Genomic DNA, 26,955 nt, shown 5'->3' on the forward strand with positions numbered 1-26,955 from the left:
ATTCGATCTCAGACAGGGTTTAGATAGGGCAGTGATAAAGTTATGAAGAGTTAACAGTGAGTAAATTTCAGGGTTTCTGTCAGAACCCACTTGACTGCGAGAGATTGACTGCTGTTTGAGACTGCCGTTGATGATTGAGGATTGGCGATTTTCGCCGTTGGACCGATCAGTGTAGGCTTGTCACTGGTTAGCGGGTTAGCAAAGGATCTCTTGAGTGAACCTAGCTGTCTGGGTGCCCAGTTAACGACGTGACGATCGTTTGGGGTCATCAGCTCTCCTCTACCTCGGCTCACAATACCACATATCTCAAGCAGCTTAGTGAAACCCTTTTGCCAATGGGAAGCTAAAGCTTCTCTCAACTGTACAAGGTCTGATTGACTCACTCCCTTCCGTTTCATGGATGTACTGGGGGTAAAGTGAAGCCAGCTGAGTGATACAGGGTCGCACACTGGGACCAAGAGTCCAGTGGAGCTTAGAGGTACATTTTCCAAGGTGGAGAAAGGCTGATTTGGGCCTTAAACTACGGGTGGCTGTTGGTTGTGCCTTAAACAACTACGGAGTGCAGGTGGAATCTGTGTGTGTGCTAGGTTAGGAAGCATGGTTCACGGGTATTGGTGGACTCAGTAACTTCTTAATAATAGTGACAATATTTTTGTGTGTAGTTAAAACTATTTTTTCAGTTACTAATGTATGCTGTGTGCATTTAATATTTCTTTATAATTTCAATCTCAGGTATAACCTTTGTTCCCCAGAGTAGTGTTTAAGTTAGGTTAGGAGGTGTGTATCTGTTGGGGTAATATAATTTTGTTGAGCGCTCTGAAGGCCTACTCAGGGTGGAGTTAATAAGTTCTTATTTTTTTATACCATTTTCTCAGTGCTGGATATTATTTTGTTGAGTGCCCTTAAGGCCTATTCATTGTAGAGTTATTGATTTCTTATTTTTTATAAAATTTTCTCAGTGATTGATATTATTTTGTTGAAAATCCTTAAGGCCTGTTTCATGTGTGCAAGCAACATTTCTTAATACTTTAAATTTATTGTTGTCTAATGAGGCATTGTCTGAATTTCTAATATTTTCAATATCATGTATAACCTTTATTCCCCAGAGTAGTGTTTTAAGTTCAGGTTAAGAGGTGCACATATTGGTGTACCATTATTTGATTGTGTCTGTAGTGTTGGAGGGAATATAAGTGTCTAAATTTTACAGTGTGTCTCATTCATCCCAGTCACAGACACTATCCTTCCACGGGTCACAGACAATTCATTTTGTTTATTAAATTTAAGTGTTCTTGTGCTGGTTTGGGATTTCTCTCAAAGGGGCACTTCCACTGCAATTACCATCTAATAATCTTTAATAAACCCCAAGTCAAGTGAGAAATTAAAGTCCAGTAAATCCGACCGGTTACATATACAGTGACCCCTCGGTTAACGAACTCAATCCGTTCCAGAAGGTCGTTCGTTAACCGAAAAGTTCGTTAACCGAAACCATTGTTTCAATGGGTTTTTGGGTAATTGGTTCCAGCTCACCGAAAATTTCCTAAATTCAACAAAAATGGTAGAAAAGTTCACTTACTTTGAGGTGTGTATGTAGAAGGCTCCTGGATGATGATGATGATGATGGGAATTACAATGGGGGTGGAGGAGAAGGAAGAAGAGAAGGCATTGGGGTGGAAGAGAAGTCACCCCATGGCACCATTTCACCCATAAAATTTTAGTTCTCTTGGTGTATTTCAAGATTATTTTCTTTAAATCAACACTGTACTGCATTATATATTGTCAATATGTAAAATATATTTCAAAATGACCAATAATTTGCTTGGAAACACAGAAAAAAGCGTTTAGTTGAAGAGAGTCTCAAGCAAGATGTTACCTCCAGTGAAAACAGAGAGACTAACGCCTGTTTGCTGTGTTAAGAGGCTGGATGCTGCGCTTTAAACTAGTCACTTTACCTTCAATTATGTTCAATAATTGTTAAAATGACTAAAAAATTGAATATTAAACTTTTAAAATTATTGAATAGTATAAACTTCTTGATATTTACTAAAATAGTTAGGAATTTAAGCCCTAGAACCGATTAATGTATTGGCGGACTGATACTAAAGCTGGTTGCCCGGCCAGTGCAAGCGAAAACATGTTGAGGTCGGTTCGTAAGAAATTCGTTAACCGAATTTTTGTTCGTTAACCGAATTGAAGATCCTATGGAAGGCAGTTCGTTAACCGAAATTTCGTTAACCGAGGCGTTCGTTAAACGAGGGGTCACTGTATATATATATATATATATGTATATATATATATATATATATATATATATATATATATATATATATATATATATATATATATCTCATATATACTATTTTCTATAAAAATGCCACTGAATTTCTGTACATGTACAGTATAGTCTTCATTTACGCGGTCAATTGAACCCGTGGAGGGCCGCATAAAACAAAAAACGCATAAACAAAATAACAGAATTGAAATAAAGACTGGGCCGACCCCCAAACTACACTTTTTCCGACACAATACGTACGTTGTAGTAAAAATAACATCTTAATTTTATGATGGTATGCACACACAATTAATATTTAAGAGAAATATCAATAACATTAGGTTTTTTAACACTTATGTTAGTAGAAAAGATGGCTGGGCACACGGGGATGGGGGGTTGGTTCCGAGGCAGAGGGCAGACTATTGGCCCTCACCTGTTTCACTTGTATCAATTGTATCACTATCCACCACAGAGGCTTGCAGGGCCTCTTTTTCAAACCCCTCAGAGTCCATATCCTCACTATCACTGACTTGGGCTGGCTGTGGTGGTTGGCGGGTGAAGAACTCGGTAATTTTTTGTTGACTGGGCAACCTTGTGCGCACCCTGCCCGCGCCGCTTCTCGCGTAAATGATGGAATGAACCGTGTAAATAAAAATTGTCGGTCTGGCAAGGTGCCGCGTAAATGACCAAACGCGTGAACCAAATTCGCTTAAATCGAGACTATATTGTAATGTATTTCATGGGGCAAAGGAAGGCTCAGGAGCATAACTCCCATATTTTATTTATTTCTTATGGGGAAAATTGATTCCGTTAACATTGTAGTTTTCATGAAAGGAACCATGACATTAAGCGAGGACTTACTGTACCAGTCTAAGGACATTTCCTTAATAGGAAAAGCACAGCTTAATAACTTAATAAAAATAAGAATAAAAATAAATTAGAAATAGAAAAGAAAAAGATTATATTAATCTACACTACAAAGATGCTGGAAAACCAGCTTTTTAAAGTGAGACAGATTGTATGATTATGGAAACACAGAAGAAGGCAGCATTCCACAGTTTGGCTGTGTGAGGAAAGAAGGCTGTACTATAACTGGTTATTCTAGTGTGACCAACATCCAAAGAGAAATGGTGGGCACTGTGGGCAAGACGAGTGTTACGAGCCCACGGCCTTGCCGATGTTACAGGTTGTACCTCTGTGGTCCGGCAACCTCGGGACCTGACCGGTGCCGGACCATGGAAATTCACCCGTTTCCTGGATAGATAGTGACTTGTGCTTACGCTTGGAAGCACTCGCACCACTTTCTCTGCTTCATGGTCTCTTTGAAGACATATTGAAGGGTTAAATGTCGTACAGTAGCTTCTCAAATTTCGCGAGTTTTTAATTCAACGTTTTTTTATTGGAACACACACAAAAAAAAAAAATTAAAGTTTTAACGGCGGAAACTCGAATTTCGACGGGTTTGAACGGCCCACCAACGTTCAGATGACGTGCACAATCGTGTAAACAGCGTCATTTTTCTTATATACAAAAGATTCATTATTGTTTATTACTGAATGTCTTATTGATTGAATTAATGTTTATGTGTGCAAAATGAGCAATACAATTCATTAATATTACGTGGATTATTAAAACACACAAGGAAATGAGACAGCATTGTTTTTGTTGATTACAAAACCAGTGACTGTGACTGGTTCTACATATAAAACTGAAGAAAATAAGACCCTGGTTGTAGCTGTAGTAAAATTAATATGGTGTTTTTAAGTAATGTTATTTAATGTTAATAAATGGAACAATAGAAGTAGCTAATGATAATGGTAAAGAAAAAAGAGAGATCGCGTATGTAAGTGCGCACATGTGAAAACATATCATCATTACTCTACATAAGAATATGAAAGCAACACTTATTTACTGTTCATATATATTTTAATTAATGTTTCAGATTTTTTTTTATTGAATTAGTGTTTGTGTGCAAAATAAACAATAAAATTCATTAATAATACGTGGAATATTAAAACACACAAGGAGACGAGACGGCTGCCGGCATTGTTTTCGTTAGTGCTTACAAAACCAGTGACTGATTGGATTGGTTCTACATATAAAACTGAAGAAAATAAGACCCTGATTGTAGCTGGAGTAAAATTATTGTAAAAAAAAATAATATGGTTGTTTGAAGTAATGTTATTTAATATTAATAAATGGAACAATATAAGTAGCTAACCAATAATGGTAAAGGAAAAAAAAGTGAGTGTGCGTATGTAAGTGTGCACATGTGAAAATATATCATCATTACTCTACATAAGAATATGAAAGCAACACTTATTTACTGCTCATATATATTGAAGGGTTAAATGTTGTACTCTGTATAGACAAGCAGAGAGAAAGAGAGAGAGAGCAGCCGAACTGCCGGATGTAAACAAACCTTAATTTCCCGCGGCTTTGTTGTTGTTTTTTTTTTATGGGGATTAACCCACCCGGGCATAGGTCACTGACCCACATTGGGGCCTGAGGGGCGAAAATTTAATACTCCTGTAATAATAATAATAATAATAATAATAATAATAATAATAATAATAATAATAATAATAATTCAGATAAGTTAAAAAAAAAAAAGAGCTGCCTATCTACCTATTGGACAAACTAAAATCGTTCCGGACCACGGGAGTTTCCAGACCACTGAATGCCGGACTAGAGAGATACAACCTGTACACAGAATGCCAAATCCACCGAACATTGCCCATTAAAGTACAGGTACTGTACCTGTAAAAGAGAGGAGTGAAGCAACATTGCGGCAAAGAGAAAGGGAGGAAAGATTATCAACTAAAGGAGGAGAGTCAATGAGACGAAATGCCTTTGATTCCACCTTATCTAACAGTTGGACAGAAGAGCCACCCCAGATATGAGAGCATTACTCCAAGTTAGGACATATGAATCCCTTATAAATTTGATGCAATCCTACATGCTTAGTAGATACCCAGACACAATCCTCTGTTACCCTGAAGAAATTGACTTTGCTACTGTATGGTTTCATAATTTATATATTTCTTTACCCTAATATATATTGAACCTTGACCTCTATCTAGTTCATTGTCTTGGGGTATATTTTATTTACCAAATGGATCCCATCTGTAATATTTGTTGGAGTTGGCATGTTTACCTACTGTATTTATGATTTGGTTCAATGATATTCCAGTGTTTTTTTATTTACTCTAAAATTTCTGTGTTTACTTTATAAATTTTTGATCTTTCTCTGTTGCTCTACTTGTATAATTTAATCTACAGAATTATCGTCGTGTAGCAGAGGTGTGGATGGACGAGTATAAAAAATACCTTTATATGAGGCAACCTGGATGGCTACAGGTAAGTCATTCATTTATTTTATTAATGTGCACTGTGAAATAACATGTACGATACTTGGTCAGAAATTTACTACAGTCAAACTTTGGAAATCAGAATTGCTTGAGCCCAAACAGTGTGCCGATTCTATAAATATTCAGTTTGGATGTACAGTACAGAGAAATCTCTATTTAACAAACTACAATACAGTACAGTACAGTATATGGAAAGAAAAATCCATTATATATTGAGGGTCCATTAGATGTAAAAACACCATGTAATGAACTACACATAGAGATGAAAATTCATTGTATTGAGGATCCAGTAGATGTGAAACCTCCATCAAATGGATTATATGGAGAGAGAAGTTCATTATATGGAAATAAAATTAGCCTTTTTTTTTTTACACTAATATTCTACAATACTAAACCCACAATGATAACGGAGACTACAAGGAAATGTAAGACATCTGTAATGTGATGCATTAACATGGATAAATACAGGTCAAGTGTGCATGGTGACTTACTGATCCAGCCCACTCTCTCCACATACTGTACTGTATCTTAATGTGCACATGTTTAAACCTGTTACCCACAAACTTCTATATTTACACTAATCATTGCTAGGTTTATAGCTAAAATATTAGAGGATAACTAAGCAAAATTATTCTTACGGTGAAATTTTTTTAAATTATAATAACTAAACCAGTAACAACTGTAAGTGCTGGTACCTCAATCCCACTCACTCAAAGTGGTTTGGTGATATCACTGATCCAACTGTATAATTTGCTTCAAATTTGCCTGATTGCAACCAGGACACCATACCATCAGATAACCCATGAACTTATGGAGAAGGGCTGTAAAAAGGTGACAATGTTAGATGAATTGATTATTGTTATTTCTTATATTTAACCCTTGTTCCCCTCTTAGATATATCATGATATTTTAATATGTCCTTTAATTCCCTAATTTCTCTTTATTTACCTTTAATATATAACATTATTGATCCATCTAATTTTCAGGTTGACACAGGAGACATCAGTGAACAACTGGCAGTGAGGGAACGTAACAAGTGTAAACCCTTCAAGTGGTTTATGGAAAATGTTGCTTTTGATCTGGCCAAACATTACCCTCTTATTGAGCCACCAGACTATTGCAATGGAACAGTGAGTACTAATTATAATTATTATTTAATTTATAGTTTTGTTATCCTTCTAAATGAATCCTTTTCCTGGCTGATTAAAGCAGCCATATATTTCTTTGTAATAAATACATTTTTCATTTCATTTATGAGTATTTTATTTGTTCATCTTTACAATCTGTCACCTGCTATACTTTGATTATTCCAAGAAACTTCTACCAAACAACTTATTTCATGGTAACCTCCATTTCTTTCTTTCAAAGTTTTTCTTGCTTTATTAAGGGATGGCAAGAAATAAAAGCAAACACACACCATTTTACTTTAATTTTGCTGACATTTATTTGTTATTGCTTCTGTAAAGGATGTGTTTTTTTAAGATACAGTAGCTAACCCCCTTTCCTACAGTACAACGGAGTGTAGTGCATGTTTCTGAATTGAATTTCCAGATAACTTGATGTGAAACTCTGGGATGGTATTGAATATTGAATGCAGAATGAGAAAATATAAGGGAAATAGAGTACTCTACTGTAATGTGAAGGAAGTGCTTAATAAAGTAAAAAGTTTCATTGACTGTAAATGGATATGTAGAGAGGATGACTGGAAGGAATGTAGAGCACAGTATTTGATGGAGTTAATTAGAAAAAATATACCTGAAGGATTAGAATAAATGTACTTGAAGGCTGAATGTGGAATGAATAACCTTATCTGCTTAGCTGAAATTATAAACATCAGCAATGTTTTACAGCCATTTTCCACACTTGCATGGTTTAACCACTGCCAGTTTCTTGCCATCTCTCTTGTCAGTTTCCTAGTTCTAATGTAATTTCTTACATCATCTCTCCATTACATTCTTGGCCTATCACTGGCTCTCCTTCCTCCCACATTTAGATTCATGTACATCTCATGACCCAGTTGGTCTCATCCATTTTTTCAATATGCCCAAACCATCTCAGCCTGCCTCTACACAATCCTCTCAATACCCAGGTGCCCTCTTAGTTCTGAACCCGAGCCTTTGGTCTTTCAGTGTCATGCTGCACATCTACCTCGCCATTCTCATTTCAGTTTGCTCAGGTTTACTTATGTCATCCTCTTTAACTGTCCATGTTTCACTGCCACACAACATCACACTTTTCACACCTGCTGCATACATAATTCATTTAATGTGGAGGAAAGGTCTTCTTCCCATCAATTTAGGCAACAGCTCTCTATACTTCCTACAGCCACTTATGACTCTTGCAACTGACCAGGCTTCAATACCCCAACCGACACTGATCATGTCACCCAGGTAATAGAACTCATTATCACAGTCCAGGGACATATCCCCAATGCTGAGTTTCTTTTGCCTTTCTGTTAGCACATGGTTACCTGAATGTACAGAACACTTTTAAGTTAGCAACATTCCACGGTCTGCCATCTACTCCACTGCACTTCTTGTGTACCCATTTTCCACACTTGCTCCACATTTCTGAGTTGCAGACAGCAGATGACTATTTTCCACTTTCCACTTTCCACCTTGGATTATTCACTGACACTATTAATGGTACTTTTGTTTTTGCTGCATTCATTCTCATGCTCTTTGGCTATTCCATTCACCCTTAGGCTACCTCTGTTCCATCCATATTCCTCATTGTGGCGTTTGTCACAGTAAGTGGGAGCATCTCGGTCAGCCGTTTACAGGGCTGTCAAACGATTAATGTTACGTTCATAAAGAGTCAGGGTAGTGCAAGAGCTGCACTCGTTGGACGCAGACAAGCGTGTTCACTACTGCCGTTGGTTCAACAGAATCACACACAACAATGTCACAGTGCTGGACACGACATTTTTCACGGACGAGGCCCGGTTTCATTTAAACGGGTACGTAAATTCTCTAAATATGCTGTGACAAACGCCGCAATGACTTACGGGTAGATTGCAACAAAATCTGTTGTCACTACTGACTGCAGCCTGGTTCTTGGTCTGTCTTTCACACTTCCTGTGTCACGAAAGCATTTCACCAGTTCATAAACAGTAGTCTTAAATGGTGTCAGGCTATCGGGGAATCTCCTCCTAAAGATTTCAACACACCGTTGATAAGATTTGCACTCAAAGTACACCTCCAACAGAGCGACCCTCTGTGCCTGCAGAAGACTCATGGTCGACTGACTCATACTTACGTCCCTCTACCCGCTCATGTGCGAAGTCACGTGACCGGTACATTACTCAGCAATCTTCTGCGACTCTGCCAGCATGTGCCGCGTGAAACCATAGATGGCTATCATTAGCCATTAAAATATTATAAATTGCCAAACTTTGAGTATGGGGACTTTTGAGACACTCTGTATTTGCTCCAGACATCCTTGAGTTCCTCATTATCAACAACCACCTTACCATGGTGAATATGATTTGTTCATGCTTCATAGCCTTGTAAATCTCTCTTCTGGCCCCATGCTCGGCCTCCAGGTACTGCTCTTATCTTTTGGGCCTTATACAATCTTATTTTCTCTTTTATTGCTCTGTCTACTCCTTCATTCCACCACCATGTTTCAGCATGCCTGGCTGGGCCATTCATCCAGTCACAAATCTAGTTAAACCCACTCAGCAGAACATCCTCAAATGGGCATATAGATTAAGGAATCTGTTGGTATGTGTTCCTTAGATCATGGTGGATAACTTTGATTTCTGTATGTATTTCTTATCATTCTTTCTTGATTACAACAAGACACATACACATTGTTATTTATGCCAATGGCTTATCAGGGCTTATCTTTTATTACATATTTTAGCAATATACAGTATTACTTGACATTAAAATGTATTCTCATTAAAAAATATATATAATATCCACAGATCCAAAGCCTTGCAAACACCAACTTGTGTGTGGATTCCCAGATGAAAGGACAATTTGACAGATTGGACTCACTTGGGGAGTGCGGACCAAATATGCAGTTTCAGTTTCAACTAACTGCATTCAAAGTAATATTTTGTTTAATAATTTATTAATATATACATGTACTGTATATTTGTAATGGTATACCACATGCACCAAAGAATTAGGGAATGTTGGAAAGAAATAATTTTGAAACAAAATTATTCTAAGACAAGACAAATGTTTGATAGACTAAGTAGTTTAAAAGAGAAAGTTGCAGCACATAAGGATGCACATTGTTTTATGTTTATGAAAGTTTGGTATAGAAAAGTTAGGGATAGCAGTAATAATATGATAAAAGGTGTGTTTTGATGGTGGTGTGTGTGTGAACAACCGACAGTAGAACTGTAATAGATAGGCAAGAAATTTGAGATGGAATGGCAAAGGATATATATATATATATATATATATATATATATATATATATATATATATATATATATATATATATATATATATATATATATATATATATATATATATATATATATATATATATATACACTGTACTTTCATATACTGTACTGTGATGGTACAAAAAAAGTTATCACAGCAGATGAACTGCTGAGACTCAAGAGATTGAATGAAAGAAAAATCTTGAATCATGAGGAATACTGGAAAGAGGTGTTTGGAAAGGGTGATGTAACCCTCATAATTAAGTGGTAATGATTTATGTCATTGATATTGGAAAGTCTAGTGTAGTACAGGCTGGTGAGTTGAGCTGTCTTGGAAATTGAGTGTAGATTTTAAAATTGAGAAGATTGTGAAACCAAAAAAATTAGAGATTGATGTATTATGAAAGTTCTTGTCAACTTAAAAGATATGGTGTTTGGGCAGAATTTATTAAGTACAAAGTACGTATGAGATTAAATGATGAAATGATATATCGCTAAAGGGTAGACTATGGAATAGATGGATGTGTGGGTATGTGCTTCTGTGAAGAGGCGTCTCTGCAAGAATTACCTGCAGTATAGCACGCATACGTGTGAATAATATTATAAGAACATAAGAGGGAGAAAGTTGGAAAGGTTTTATATTTGAGTATTTTGTTATTGTTTTCAACTTAAATTTTTAGTGTAAAATTAGGCTGTAACAGTATCACTATGCTTGTTATGTAAAATTGGTGATAGTCAGTAGTGAATGTAGAGATTGTAAAGTAAAATAAGTTTTTTTCTCTGAAGTGTTATTACAGTTGCAAACTTGTGAAAAGGGGACACAAACTTAACTTCCCACATTTTCTCCAGGATATACGTCCCCTCAAGAGCCACAATTGCTTTGATGTGCCAGATTTGAAAGGGGAAAAAGCACCTGTATTACTTTATGGTTGTCATAAAGGGCTTGGTAACCAGATGTGGAGATATGACATGGTAAGTTTTTAATGACAGCTGCATCCTGTAAAAAAAATAGTAGAAGAATATATCAACCCAGAGGTCATAGAAAATTATCTTAATTTTCCATGAATGATCACTGTTCTCTTCTCGGAGGTGAAGGGTCTCCTAAATTTACTCAACCTTTGGTGGTACCCCTTGTACAGGTATCCCTCATCATCTGAATAGGTTAGGTTCCATGAAAACCATTCTGGTACTGACTAACGGAACAAATGAGGAAAATATGGTTTGGTTCCCCAACGACAAGAAAACCCCCAATATAGCCGCCTGTTTTATATCAAAAAATAATTAAATCGGTTCCCCAAAGACATCAAAAACTACAAGTGCCTAACTATTGTACAGTAATTGCTAAACTAAAAAAATATACCACACTGTACAGTTGGTACGTTACCTTATGGTCGGGATTCACTATAGGATGATTTGAATTTTCAAGTGGACCATCTTATAGATGAAGGAGGATCGCATGTGGAGAGTGAAAAAGGGGTGTAAGAATAAAATTTTGGGATAAGTGAATTTTTGGGTAGTGGACATTCAAATAATAAGGGATACCTGCATGTACAGTACATAGGTACTGTAGATACATACATACAGTACTGTACTTATTTATTTATTTATTTATTTATACAGGTAAACCTCGATAAACGATGTTTTGTTCAGTGATTTATACTTTAACGATGATCATGAATTAAGACCATCTCACTATATACAATCAAAAAATTCCCTTTAGCAATACCCGTTGGTGGGATATTTTTTTTTATCTTTAGTGCAATCTATGGGTTGCTTATACAGTACTGTACTCAAATTAATCGCTGTCTTGCAAGGGTTCCAGCAATGCAAATTATATTTTTCTACATCAAATTAGTGACGTTTTATAAGGAAACAATATTTAATCCCATGCACCACCAGAGGGAACACGTTTCTCGCTGTACTCATCAGCCACGGTAATATATCTACCCTCGCAATGCCACATGACCAACCAGCACACCGGTTCTCTGTTGATCGCATATGCCCATCATCACGTAGCTCCACATTTATCATTCGGCATCGTTGGCTGTATGTACATTGTACGTACTTATCATCGGTGTTTTTTTTTTCTTATAGTGAGAGGACAGCACTGACGTGAACTGTGTTATGGTGACTGAAGTGTTATCTCCTGTGTGTCTCCTTTCTACCTGCAAGAGTCCCCTTAGCCTCAAAGGGAACATGACCAGGCTTGCTCTTCATCATGTGGTCAATATTATTTTGTAATTGTTTTCTTTTGATTTTATGACTGTAGGATTTGTTTTTTTCGGTGATACGTGTGTGTTTGGAGACTATTTGGGAGCATATACCGTTGAACCCAAAGTTATAATTACCCCAATCTAAAATATTTCACTTAGCAATGGTGTGGGATGTCCCATAATGTATATTACTTGACATTACAGGCCCCCCCCCCCAAGTTTGTGGATGACACTGGATATACCCAAGAATGACTGTGGGTAGTTTTAAAGTTGCTGGCATTTTCGCGGCTGAGACGGGGAGCCATTCGTTCTAGAGATAGTGATTTCCTTTACCTGTATTGTAAATATGTGTGTGTGTGTACCCTCAAGTCCGTATTTAATTACTTTATTAATAAAGCACAGACTTGAGGGTAGACTTCACATTTTTAATAAATTTGTTTCTGATTATTATTTGTGAGAGTATTTTCGCATTATTAATTATTTGTATGTGTTTTGTGTGTGTGTGTGTGTCTGCACACACTCATCTACAATACTACAGGTAAAAGAAATAATTGTCCTAAGGGCAAACAAATAAAGGGAATACAGTATACATTTCTTTGTACACAAGTAAAAATGTGTACTAAGGGTAAAGCAACTTCTAAACAAGGAAATAAGTTACACACAGAATATTGTTCATTATAAGTAAGTGTTATCAGCTCATGTTGCTTTATCATCCCAGACTGGCTGTTTTGTTTTTCTTACATGCCTCTTCTTCGTCTGTCAAGCATGGGATTGGGTTATAGCTCTTTTTACTATTGTTACCCATCTTGAACCCCTTTACCTGCAAAAATTTGAGGGAATACCAGAAAAAGTTAAATGGTGAAAAATTTGGCTCAGGAGTTTGTTAATATATACCATCTTATTATAACAGTGTCCAGACCACTGGTCAGCCACTCACTGGACTATCGCAAGTTGCCAGATACCACTGTTTGAGCTAATCATGCTGAAAACTGTGACATCACTTCATTGGACGAATGTACACCATTGATAAGAAAGATACATGATTAAACTGTGTACAGTAATATGATTTCCTAATGTTGCTGTCAAAAAAAATGGGTCAATATTAATTAAGCATTATTCATTTTACAGGAGAATCAGTTAATCAGGTTTGGAGGACAAGAAACTCACTGCCTTGACTCAAGCACATCCAACAAAGAAGTGTTTGTGTCCATGTGTGATCTAAATTCACAAACACAAAAATGGAAATGGAGTTTTGTGAACAAGGACAGGCTGAATAATTATAAAAATCTAGATCCCAAACCATAGGTTTTGTTACTTCATTATGTATACAAGTGTGCTGCATCTATAATGAAGAGTTATCACTCACTATATGACTTGTACCGTATTTAACCCATTGCTTTAATTCTCTTTATAATATCAAATATATTTTGTTCTTAATATCAAGGAGATAGGTTGCAGCCCAACTCTGTCTTTACCAGCAATACCTCCTAGGTTCCACACTAGGTAGTGGTACAATAATTAGGCAGCTATATAAAAAGCTTCTTTATTACACATTCCAGTGTTACACCAGTGTGCCAGTGCAGTAGTACTGTACTGTATAATATTAGTTTTATATTACCGGTATGTGTATATTGAAAAAATATTTTTGTAAGTGATTTGACAATTATCTTTCTCTTTTACTCTTTATCCTTCTTGCCACTTATTAGCTTACTAGCCAGTACAAATGGTACAGTATAGGAGTGTTCAGTGAGGTTATGATGGTACAGTATAGGACTGTTCAGTGAGGTTATGAGGGTACAGTATAGGAGTGTTCAATGAGGTTATGATGGTACAGTATAGGAGTGTTCAGTGAGGTTATGATAGTACAGTATAGGAGTGTTCAGTGAGGTTATGATGGTACAGTATAGGAGTGTTCAGTGAGGTTATGATGGTACAGTATAGGAGTGTTCAGTGAGGTTATGATGGTACAGTATAGGAGTGTTCAGTGAGGCGAGGTTGTTTGGACATACTGTATTGTGCTTTGCCCGTGCTTGACACCTTTTTCTTAGGGTGAATGACTTCAATTGCATGTCATTTATATTAGCATTCTTTCTGTGAAAAGCTTATTTTAAGATCACATATTTGGGGCTTGTATGTAGTTACTCTAAAGAATGACATTTAGGCAGCATAATGTTATTGTATCTGATATTAAAGGTAATTTCTTGTAATGTCCCATGTTATATTTAGCATTGTAATAATTAGCAATGTTCTAAACTAGAAATTCTGCACCAGTATTATTGTCCTCTGTGATAGCAAGTAAGGTCATCATGTTTGTTTATGTAGGATAAAGATACAGTGACCCCTCCGTTAACGAACTCAATCCGTTCCAGAAGGTCGTTCGTTAACCGAAAAGTTCGTTAACCGAAACCATTGTTTCAATGGGTTTTTGGGTAATTGGTTCCAGCTCACCGAAAATTTCCTAAATTCAACAAAAATGGTAGAAAAGTTCACTTACTTTGAGGTGTGTATGTAGAAGGCTCCTGGATGATGATGATGATGGGATTTAGAATGGGGGTGGAGGAGAAGGAAGAAGAAGGCATTGGGGTGGAAGAGAAGTCACCCCATGGCATTTCACCCATAAAATTTTAGCTCTCTGGTGTAATTCAAGATTATTTTCTTTAAATCAACACTGCACTGCATTATATATTGTCAATATGTAAAATATATTTCAAAATGACCAATAATTTGCTTGGAAACACAGAAAAAAGCATTTAGTTGAAGAGAGTCTCAAGCAAGATGTTACCTCCAGTGAAAACAGAGAGAGACTAACTCCTGTTTGCTGTGTTAAGAGGCTGGATGCCGTGCATTAAACTAGTCACTTTACCTTCAATTATGTTCAATAATTGTTAAAATGACTAAAAAATTGAATATTAAACTTTTAAAATTATTGAATAGTATAAACTTCTTGATATTTACTAAAATAGTAAGGAATTTAAGCCCTAGAACCGATTAATGTATTGGCGGACTGATACTAAAGCTGGTTGCCCGGTCAGTGCAAGCGAAAACATGTTGAGGTCGGTTCGTAAGAACTTCGTTAACCGATTTTTTTTTCGTTAACCGAATTGAAGATCCTTATGGAAGGCAGTTCGTTAATCGAAATTACGTTAACCGAGGTGTTCGTTAAACGAGGGGTCACTGTAATGATATTAACTGCTATAAACTGAGAAAAGGTTTCCATTCCTTTAGGTTAGCTAATTTATGACAGTGTTATTGTATTATGCACAGTATGTGGCATTCCCAACTTAGTGGCTCATTTTTTTTTTCTTTACTAAGATAGTTACCAAGCCCTCCAGAATAATGCAAACCTTGAAATGTTAAAATGACTTTTAGAGCACAATATTTTTGTATACAGTACTGTACTGTATAGTACATGCTTTTGTAGTTGATAATTGTTTGGCTATCGCCGCTATCGGTAATAATTAGTACGATTTTTTTCGGGGTACAATATTGAGATTTTTTTTATAAACTTTGGGCCAGAATAAATCACATATCACTTTACATCAGGCTGGGTTTCCAATCAAATTTTATGTGTACATGTACAGTATTTGGAATAGATGGTGCATTGATCATGCCTGATTCCAAACTCTGCAAATAGATTTCAAGAAAGTTCACGGAAATGCTTCCATTCTCCGCCCCAAAATAAAATTTTTTACTTTTATTTTTTTTACCTCTACTATAATTTGGTTAAACTGCATTTACTGAATAGTATATATATTTCACATAAATATTTTGCACTGTATACTGTATAAAGAATTTCCACTAAATTAAATTACCCTGCTCCCCACCCCCCTCCCCCATTGAAAATTACCTGTACAGTATACAGTATATATAAAAATAACTTCTTCAATGTAGAAGCTAACAGAGAGGATGAAAGTTAAAAATGACCCCAATGAAGATACAAGAGATATACCGTAGTGCATGACTATTCCCTATGCCACCTGCACCTCCATACCAAATTTTTCTGCTATATATATATATATATATATATATATATATATATATATATATATATATATATATATATATATATATATATATATATATATATATATATATATATATATATATATATATATATATATACACACAGTGGGGTATGCTATAACGAACGGATCCTACTACGAATATTCCTATAACGAACGGTTTTACCTATAAAATTGAGAATGCTATAACGAACGAAACTCCTACAACGAACATTATTTAAAAATTTTTTTTTTTTATTTTTTTTTACTAATTTATTGTTTTTTTATTACAAATATTAATGATATTCTTTATTTCAGGGGTTTAGATGCATATTTATGCACTTTTTTACAATTTTTACAATTTTATATTATATTTTTCAGTGTTAAGTGGTTGTATTTGGGGGCCTGGAACGGATTAATCCTATAACGAACGAATGCTATAACGAACAAGGTTCTAGAACCAATTAGATTCGTTATAGCATACCCACTGTATATATATATATATATATATATATATATATATATATATATATATATATATATATATATATATATATATATATATATATATATATATATATATATATATATATATATATGTGATATAAGGCCAATTTACTTGCATATATATATATATATATATATATATATATATATATATATATATATATATATATATATATATATATATATATATATATATATATATATATATATATATATATATATATATATATATATATATATATATATATATATATATATATATATATATATATATATATATATATATATATACAGTATATATATATATATATATATATATATATATATATATATATATATATATATATATATATATATATATATATATATATATATATATATATATATATATATATATATATACTGTAATTCCTTTAACACCCGCTTTGTGTAAGCAGCAATGCAGAGAAATTTGCACATTTTTAAAGGATTTTGGGTTTAAAGTTGATCAAAATTTTCTTATAATTAATTTCCATAAGTAGTACCCTTAAATAGACTATTTTATTAATTTTAGTACATTTTGGAGAAGGATTATATCTATCATTATACATATCCAGTAAACCCTCGATAACTCGGTACATATGGGGCTCTGGGCCTTGCCGAGTTATCCCGAATTCCGTATCGAGGGACTTTCCCCCTCCTACAAAAACACAACAATAAAAAATTAGCGACCCATATAATTATGTGTACTGTACATGTAATTACTAAATATAAAAAAGTAACACTTACCAGCACTGTAGACAAAGAATGAAGCCTTGTACAGTAATGTAGTAGGTGACACATGCATGGTAGGTGACACAGAGGTGTGGTAGGTGACACAGAGGCGTGGTAGGTGACACAGAGGCATGGTAGGTTACACAGAGGCATGGTAGGTTACACAGAGGTGTGGTAGGTGACACAGAGGTGTGGTAGGTGACACAGAGGCATGGTAGGTTACACAGAGGCATGGTAGGTGATCAGATATGCCGAGATTTTCCCAAATAATTATATATATCTCGGCATTTCCCGAGTTATACTATAATACATTCCGAGACCATATCCTTGCCGAGTTATATGAAATTCTGAGTTATCGAGGGTTTACTTATGTATATACAATATGTACTGTATAAAAAATTTACTGTATAATAATTGCTCGTAGATCCAAGACAATTGATATACCTTCTGTGTTAATGAGTAGTGAGTGTAACTCGAGAGCCATTTATCATTAATAAGGTTTTGCGAGCTTTGTTTGACAGTCTAAAAGGTATTTGATTTTTGTTTTTTTTAATTAAACACTATACTGTACAGAGTGAAAATAAAATGTTTGAAATTTTGAATAAAGCATTGAGAAAATTGTTGAAGAAATTATTATTTTTTTTTAATTTAAGCCTTTTATGAAAGATAAAAATTATACCACCTGTCAGGAGTCAATCTACAGATGTTACTCATGTGGAGTTGTGCAGTACAGTTTGACAAAAAATAAAATAGAAACAAAAAGTGATTATTTGTTAAGAAGAATATCATATGTCTAATTAAACTTGATATTGTACTCCCACCTGAGAAGATACTGGAAGCATAATGTAATGTCTAATGGTAGACTCTGCTGCCATATGGCATCACGAAAATTGTGACCAAATCTCAGGTTGCTGATCTGGCATTCTGCCTCATTTACACACAATTGCAGGGACTCAATTGTTTATCTTACTATTGACAACACAATGTACATACCGTATATACTGTATATCGTTTCTCACTCTTGATATTGTTTTTTTTTATTTTTTTATTTATGGTTCTTTATTATTATTATTATTATTATTATTATTATTATTATTATTATTATTATTATTATTATTATTATTATTATATTTTCGCCCGTCAGTGACCTGTGCCTGGGTGGGCAAATCCCCGTAAATAAAAAATAAAAAATGAAATAAATAAAAAATAAATAAAATAAATAAAAATAAAATAAAATAAAATCACGAAACCTGTCTTTCAACTTACTTTGTTAGCACAAATCCCTCCTTGAAGTTAAATTATCGAGGAAATTCTTGTCCTTCAGTGCTTATTGCTGGCTAAAAATGTTCAGTATCCTTCATTTAGCAACACGTACACGACACCAACAAGGGCGATTCTATGGGGGGGCCAGGGTTGGCCATGGCTCCCCCAGATTTTGGGCTGGCCCCTGGGTTGGCCCCCCCACTTTTTATTCTCAAAATTGTAATTCCAAAAACATTCCCAAAACCAGGAAGTGAGTCAAGTAACTCGGGCAATGGGCGTGCCGCACGCCAGATGCAGGCATGGGTGAGGCCCGGAGGGCAGGAATTGGGAGGGTACAGATATGCGGGGTGGGGTCACATCACGGTGTATATAAACAAACTGCCTAGTCGGTGATGAACATTACCACTCTGTATTTCCACTGAGGAGGGTGACAGACTGACAGTAATTGTCGAATTTGTTGCCAAAACTACCCAGAAGAAATATTTTGTCTGCCACAGTGCCACTGTTGGTTTTTCTACTTGCTAAGTGAGGTATGTTTAGAGAGAACATGTGAGTAATTTTTTAACTATAGGAGTAATATTACAGTCAGTCAATCTCAATCATTCAGTTCAAGTGGCTGTAGTTGAGCTGAGCTGTACAGTATAAGGTAAATCAGTACAGTCCATCAGTTATATCATTGCAAAAAGTAGGCCTAAAGCTTTCTTATGACATATTATATGTCATAAGAATATATAATTAATATGTCATGTCATATGCCCAAAACTGCATCTTGCAAGTTGTACACAGGTTTGATTTGCCCCCCAACATTTACCTTGGCCCCAAAGTGGCCCCCCGACTTTCCGAAGGCTAGAAATGCCACTGGACACCAAGGATTGGTAAAAACAGCCAGAGAACGTTTCGAGTGGGAAGACTGTGGTCGCCAACCCTCAGATATGAGGAAAGTACTCTGATTGACACAACTCCGATCTATTCGTCATTTCTGGACCCTTAAATGTTTACAAGTATAAACCTGTAGCGTACTGTATGTGGCCAGTTGTCAATTCTCTTTGTATGGGCACACAAACGTACGTACATGTAGATATCTCACACTCAGGAATGAGGTAGGATAGAAACTCACAATGCACTTTCTGTATATATATTGTTGTACAGCGCAGTGCTTAGGAGTGACTAGGTGAGGATATACTGCCAGATTCTGGGGTCACTAAGTCTAAGGGGATGACTTCACTCTAATCTTAATTTCTAAGGGTAGCTGCCACCAGACCCCCTCTGGACAGCATGTAGCTCGTTAGGTAGCGTGCAGAGTGGACTAGGCATTGGGTTAGGTTTTCCATTGACCAGATCGATAAGGGTAAAGAAGGGTGAAACCATAACATGTCTTAATTGATTTATTCCTTATAAAACATACTGGTAAAATACATATACATGAATTGGCCTTCCTCAGAAGAACAACGGAAATGTGGTTACCCAGATGGGCCCCAGACTCTTACATTGATGGCGTGTCATTCACCTACTTATTGCATAACAATCTGTGACCACCTTACCTCGGTCATTCCTTCTTACACTAACCCTTAACACATCAGACTGCTCCACCTGTATGGAATATAGCACCGTCGGTTATCATACATAGTAGCACCATCTCAACACACATGTTACACTCCATACCTGCAAGTATGGGACTCCTTGTGACTTTTAGGTATACACAACAGGCACCTCGTTCGCACACCGCCCTCGGTGGGTAAAGACGAGGGCTTCACCTAGAGACATACCAGCACTATTTCTACGCCTGGTATTATAGGTCACTCCAAGTGACGACCGCAGAGTTTCTCACGGTCTCCTCATTTGTGACTATTCATTTGGAGTGGTGTGCTGGAAATCCACAGGTTCACAGTGGATTAGCATAGCGGGGAGTAGTCACCACCTGTTGTGACGCTCAAAGGGATAATGGCGGCCGGGCGGCAAGGTACTCCGACCTCATGGAACCTGAGGTGACGGTAGAACGAGGAAGACTGAGGGCATTGCCCTGCCGCTCCTCATCACGTAGGCCTACAGTTTCCAATCCTTAATTTTCACTTTTGTCTCTTATGGTTCTCACCGGAACACTTTTCGGTATATTGTCACTCATGCCTTATAAACACATATTTTAATCCAAAATTACACACTAAGGTAAGGTCTTGGTTTGCTAGTTCGTGGGAAAATTCATGGGGTTCTAATATCACGTGGTACCCAAGGCGGGTACATGACGCGCCTTGAAACAAAGGCTGAATGTTCACGGCGGGGGTGTATCAACTTCATTTAAAACTGTAATGAGGGATTCTCCTCTCACACCTTGCACTATTTGAACACAGACCTCAGATTCTCTGATCACTGTACCTGTCGTGGGTATATGTCACGTGAGGATACGAGGTGTATTAAGTTCATACCGACGCATACAAGATATTTCCTTTCAAGTATAGTTTCTGGATCACTTCCAACACCTCACATAGTTCTGATACATTTATCCTTTTTCCAGATCATTGTTCTCATGTATTTTCATATGATATCTGTGGAAGTTATGTTCGCTACACGCTCACAGACGTAAATAGTATGACCTTCAAACCCTGATCCACACTTAGTCTTACAGTACACTAGTCCGGCTCAACTGGACTTTAACATTCATCTTATGCATACCCTGAGTTCTCCTTAATGCTATGAATACATACACTTAATATGATATAACTGTACCTGGGTACAATACAACACATGGTCTAGTAACATTGAGTAGGTGAGTTATCCTTTATCAATGTTTCCCGTTTTCTGAGGTTCTACAAGCGCGGTGCATTTGAATGTTATATAGCGAAATATGAATTAAATGGGGTTTTTAGGAATGACAATGATGTGCGCAGTACAAGGAGAAACTTGCTCAGAGGTCCCGTAGCTGGTCGTCCCAATACACCTGCTTGCCCACTGGCTTCTTGAGGAGCTCACGGAAGGGCTCCATCACAGGTGCAGTGGCAAGGAAGGGAGCCAACTGGTTAACCAAGCCATGCCAGGACCTGATGTCAGTGATTGATGGCTGATCCGGCATGGGGAAGTCCTTGATGGCTGACAGACGTTGGGCAGTGGGCTGGTACAGGTCCCAACCCAGGAGGAAACCCACAAACTCAGCTTCTCTCCTGCAGAACAAGAACTTTTCTGGTTTCAGCGTGATACCTGTGCGAGCGCAGGTCTCCAGAAAATCGTAAGTGTGCCAGAACGCCCCCCTTCACACTGGAGACATAGAGGAGAGTGTCATCCACGCTCTTGTACTTGCGGGGCACATCCTGAATAGCATCGTCAAACCTCTTGGTGTAAGCATCTGACGCTGAGCAATGTCCCATGGGCGTCCTGCAGTATCGAAAACGGCCCCACGGCGTGATGAATGTGGTCAGACGTCTACTGTCCTCCTCCAACTCCACTTGATGAAATCCCCAAAAGGCGTCGGCGACAGTTTTGAACGAGTGCACTGGCACCCCAGACACCATGTCGAATGGTGCAGGTGTGTGGTGCGTCTCCCTCAGACAGCTTGCATTGAGGCGTTGGAAGTCCACAGTGCGCCTGGGCTGACCATTTTTCTTGGCCACCACGACCATCCTGGCGCACCACTCCGTAGCCTCACCAGCAGGCACTGGCTGGATGACGCCTCTCCTGATGTCCTCCTCCAACTGGGCCTTCACCTCCGCTTCCCAGTGTTTCGGAACGGGAGCGGGTGTGTGACAGGCGTAGGGGGTCGTGCCGGGCGTCAGGTGGATACGATGAGGGGGACCAGTCATGACTGGCAGTGGGGACCTGCTGGTGTTGAATGCGGTAGACGAAAAGTGCGTTAGTAGCCATGCCTCCAGCCTGGCCACATTCTCCTCCAAAGGAGGCAAGGGTATCTCAACTGGCCTCGGCGGGAAACGGCTGCTGTCTGGTAAAGGGTTCGGAGGTAGATCGTCGGCAGTGTGCCGCTCCCCTCCATCGCTCACGGCAGCCACAGCACGTCTATGGAGCGGGAAGTCGACAGGCACCAAGTTGAGGCACTTGCAGGCCTCCAATGACAGATAGAGGGCCTTGGCTGTCTGCCCGAAGTAGACCTCCTGGACGGTGGACCCCTCGTCCACACCGAGGCGGCAGGGGGCGGACCCCAGACACTTGAGCTGTTTGTTTGCCACGTCCCTTAGGCCATTACGGGCCCGAAGTTGCCCCGGACACAAACCGATGTCCCGGAGCAGGGATGCGCCTGCCACACACACCATAGCACCCATGTCAGCTCCAGCCAGCACAGGGGTGACGGGGGAATTGCCCCCCGCCTGGGACACAAACACTTGTAACCTGGGGTGGCGGGATAGCTGGGCTGTTGCCACTGTAACAGCGCCTGACACATCCACAGGAGCACTTAGGGCTGACTTACTCCTACAACACCTTTTGAAGTGACCAACCTTACAGCAATTGCGACATGTAGCCCCACTTGCAGGGCAGTTACTTTTACCAGAGGCATGTGACATGCCGCAGTTACCACAGTGCGCGCGATTGGGGTGTCCAGGTCGGGCGGCAGCTACCTCGGACTCACCGGTGACGTCATCACCAACCGCCACTGCCTCCGCGGCTGTTCCCACCACTGCCTGGCCAGACGTACGACACAATACACCAGCATCTCTCACTGCTGCCTCAAATAACATGCATTTGTTTCTAAGCACTTCAACACTATTATAACTAGAGTACCCCTGGAAAATTTCCCTTTTCAACACTGGGTTACTCAGGCCCACCATAACTTTACGTAATAGCATGTACTCAGAGAGGTCGTTATCACAGGTGGGACATTTAAATTCACACTCCACTGCCTCTGCGAAGCATCGTTGAAAATACCTTTTCATGGGCTCCTCTTCACCTTGTTTGCTGTTGAAAAACTCGTTCCATTTCACAGCTTGGTTTGAAGATTGAAGAACCATTCCACTGATGGCGTCCAGGGCTTCTTTGGGCGAGAGCTGCTCCCACTGACCGCTGGGGTATCTCGAGTCAATCACCCTTTGGAGTGCAGGGACGCAGTTCAGGCGAATGTGGAGTGTGGCCACCAGTTGTGACCACCCGTTCAACAGCACCCATGACTCCATGGACCGCCTCCATGTCCTAAACGCCAGCAACTAGAGACGCCATCTGAGCCATCAATGCACTCATGGCCTGCTGCTGGGCGCGCGTGGTGTTCCCCGCCAGTGTAGAGAAGCCCTGGCATCCCCTTGAGGGCGTCGAGAATCGTGGACGTGTAGGGGCCATGTCAGCGTTCTTGTCAGAGCTGTAATGGCGTGTCGGGCCCCGACATATCCTACTCACTGCGCCATGTGAGAGGTTGGAGTCATAGACCATGTTCTTTGTAGACTTTATTCTAACAGCGTCAGCTGGTGACTGGCAACCGGGCGCTGCCAAAGACAAGCCCCCATCTCAACATGGGAAAACATATCGTACGATGGTACAATCTTACAGTTCCTCTATGTTTTCTAAATCCGTGCTGTCTGGGGTTGTACTTCTCTTCAAATTCGAGGTGTGTTCTCAGTCGGTGGTCAATTATTTTTTCTAGGACTTTTCCCGGTGTTTCTAGAAGAGAGATTGGTCTGTAATTTGATACTTGGATTGGAGATTTACCTTGTTTTGGTATAAGTCTGATGCTTGCTGTTTTAAATTTCCTTGGGAAGTAGCCAGAGGCAAGTGCTGCATTAAAAATGTTTCTGAGTTGGAGTATCATGTTGATTGGTAGTTGCTGGAGTATGGGTTTGTTTATTTCACTGATGCCCGGGGCCTTGTTCTTGAAACTGTTTATTGTTTTGTGAATATCCTCTGCGGTGATTGGTTTGATCAGTGTGGAAAGATCGTCGAGAGCGTTTACGTCATTGGTTACTTGTTGCTCGGTGTTCATACAGAAGAAGTTCAGGTTGTCTTCCTGGCTTATTTGAAAAATTTTGCTCCAGTATTTCCTGAATTCAGGTTCTTGTTCTTTGGGTTCAGTTAATTTGATATGGTTGCTATTTAAAATGTAGTTTGATTCGTTGCTGGAGATTCCCATTAGGTTTTAATTTTTCGCCAGAATTCTTTCGGGTTGTGGTAAATTGCTTCTGTGTCTGCTATTAATTTCTCCCAGTTATTCACGTATGCTTCTTTGGACATGCTTCTTAGTTGTTCGTGTATGGTGTAATATTGTATTCTGTATTCTGGCGTCCATCCTTGTTCGATGATTAATTTGAATAAATTACTGAATTGTGTCTGTAGAATTCTTGATTGATGTGAGTATTGGTAGAGTTAATGAATGCTCACTTATAGACGTGAGCTAGTGTACCTAATTAGGGGGGGGGGGGGTAGGGATTCAGGATTGCGATCCCCTTCCCAGGTGGACCCGCACGATCACGGTTACCTAGGAAGGCTCGGCGGAGGGATAGGTAGTGCTCCTGCCCCCTTTCTTGTTCACAAACTCCTGGGAGGGAGGTGAACAGTTACAGGGGGGACCCAAGGACGAATACACCTTAGGGTGCAGGTCCCCAGGGCAGAACAAAAAAGAAGGAAGAAAAGAGGAAGAATAGCCACTGGTGTAAGTAGCACCGGTGGGGTCGCGGCAGAAGTCCGCTGCAAGAAGCCGTTGCAGAGCACCCAATCAGGGCCGCCTCTGATCAGGAGTCACCCCTGATCAGTGGGGAGGCACAGAAAGGGCGTTGTCTGGAACAAGCTTCCCACGTGTCAAAGTGATGGTTAGTGAGGTGGTCGTTTAAGTTCAGTTCGTCAACGGTAAGAGATAGGCTGGCTGGCTTGGCAGTGAGGGGTCTAGAGAGAGGTCCATTCACAACGAAGGCATGGCCGTATTTATACAATTTACGAGGATCAGGATTTGGGGTGAGCGTAGCGAGAGGGCCAATCACAGCGGCTTAAGCGTAAGGTGTGAAACGCTCTGATCCTGAACCGGAGGTTGAAGGTCGAGACTAGGTCGGCGATCGTACCTGTACGTCCTCTGCATAGACCTAGTCTCTCGGCGTAGCTGGCTGTACGCTGATTGGTTGGTAGGCGCGCGGCCGGAGCTCAGTTGGGAGTTGTAGGGAAGAGGAGCCACTACAAACCTTTATTACCTCCACTTCCAGCCCTGACACAATATAAGTTTTGTTTAAATTATAGAATATGATGGAAAGCTTGCAAGGACAGTGTCCAAATATCCGACAGAATACAACACAAGTACAGTACATAGGCCAAGGTAGATCATACATACACAAAAACTTCTTTTAGACAAATTACAGAGGACAAAATGATCGTCACTGTGATACAATCAATGTCATATGTATAATGCTTTATGGGGCTTTTTTATTACGTTTTAGTTTTACATAAATAAAACACTGGTTTTACATGGATCTTCCAGAACGAAAACATTACTCTATGGTCATCGTTATTGAGGCGAGTTTTATATTTTCAGAATGAGAGACCAGCTGTACGTGTAGCTCTGCTATCCGAATTGAAGCAGCAGTCAATCCCCGCCTCAACAATACAATAGTGTTCGTGTTGCGCACTCTCACCCGTGCTGCGCTCAGATCCATCAGTCATTTGTTGCTACCAGTTCCCTTACCGTCCAAATAGTTTTTTTTCCGGATTTTTATTCTAAATTGTCAATTTAATGTTTCACTACTGCTTTATCCATAACAGTGCTTCATGTAGGATTGGTAAAAGTTCTTAACGGTATGTGCACTTAAAAATGCATGTAAAGTACAGTTGCTCAGTTAAGTAACGCTCTCCTTACTTTAAGCTTTTTTTTTGCTGAATGTATAATTAAATCTAGTGGAAGAGTCCAACTTGCTGATATCGCCCCGTCTTTTATCGGTTTGTGGTCAAGGAAATCACGAACACTTTGACAAGTCAGCATTTGTTCTGAAATGACGCTATCCCTGGTTGTCACAGCTATTTGCTGGGAGCTCACGTGTGTCTCCTCGCCAACAAGTACCTACTTGATGACTTTCTTAGCTCCTGCGCCAAAGGTGATCTTCTCAGACAGCGATATATAAAAATAAGCCTCAACACAGCCCAAAGTATGATAGAAAGAGAACTTTGGAGCGCCAAGACTCATTTGAGCCTCAAGATATACAGTATAGCACGTTCAAGAATTATTCACTCGCTTCTGCCCTGACTGATACTCAAATCTGTTTTATTACCTCAC

General features: G+C 38.7%; 1 protein-coding gene across 7 annotated transcripts in view; it reads left to right on the forward strand.

Moving 5' to 3' along the window:
* Nucleotides 1-14,521, forward strand: part of LOC121868038 (N-acetylgalactosaminyltransferase 6-like) — a 48,348-nt gene extending 33,827 nt beyond the window's left edge. For 5 of the 7 annotated variants that reach the window (XM_042368288.1, XM_042368290.1, XM_042368294.1 and 2 more), the window contains 5 exons: nt 5,552-5,629; nt 6,627-6,770; nt 9,572-9,697; nt 10,895-11,017; nt 13,387-14,521. In XM_042368288.1, the coding sequence (XP_042224222.1) occupies nt 5,552-5,629; nt 6,627-6,770; nt 9,572-9,697; nt 10,895-11,017; nt 13,387-13,563 (648 nt within the window). In that variant the 3' untranslated portion in view covers nt 13,564-14,521. The remainder of the gene's footprint in view (nt 1-5,551; nt 5,630-6,626; nt 6,771-9,571; nt 9,698-10,894; nt 11,018-13,386) is intronic. The other 2 variants (XR_006089290.1, XM_042368292.1) reach the window with 2 other exon arrangements.
* Nucleotides 14,522-26,955: the final 12,434 nt, after the last annotated feature.

Source organism: Homarus americanus, unplaced genomic scaffold (assembly GCF_018991925.1).
Source record: "Homarus americanus isolate GMGI-L3 unplaced genomic scaffold, GMGI_Hamer_2.0 scaffold37032, whole genome shotgun sequence".
NCBI lineage: Eukaryota > Metazoa > Arthropoda > Malacostraca > Decapoda > Nephropidae > Homarus > Homarus americanus.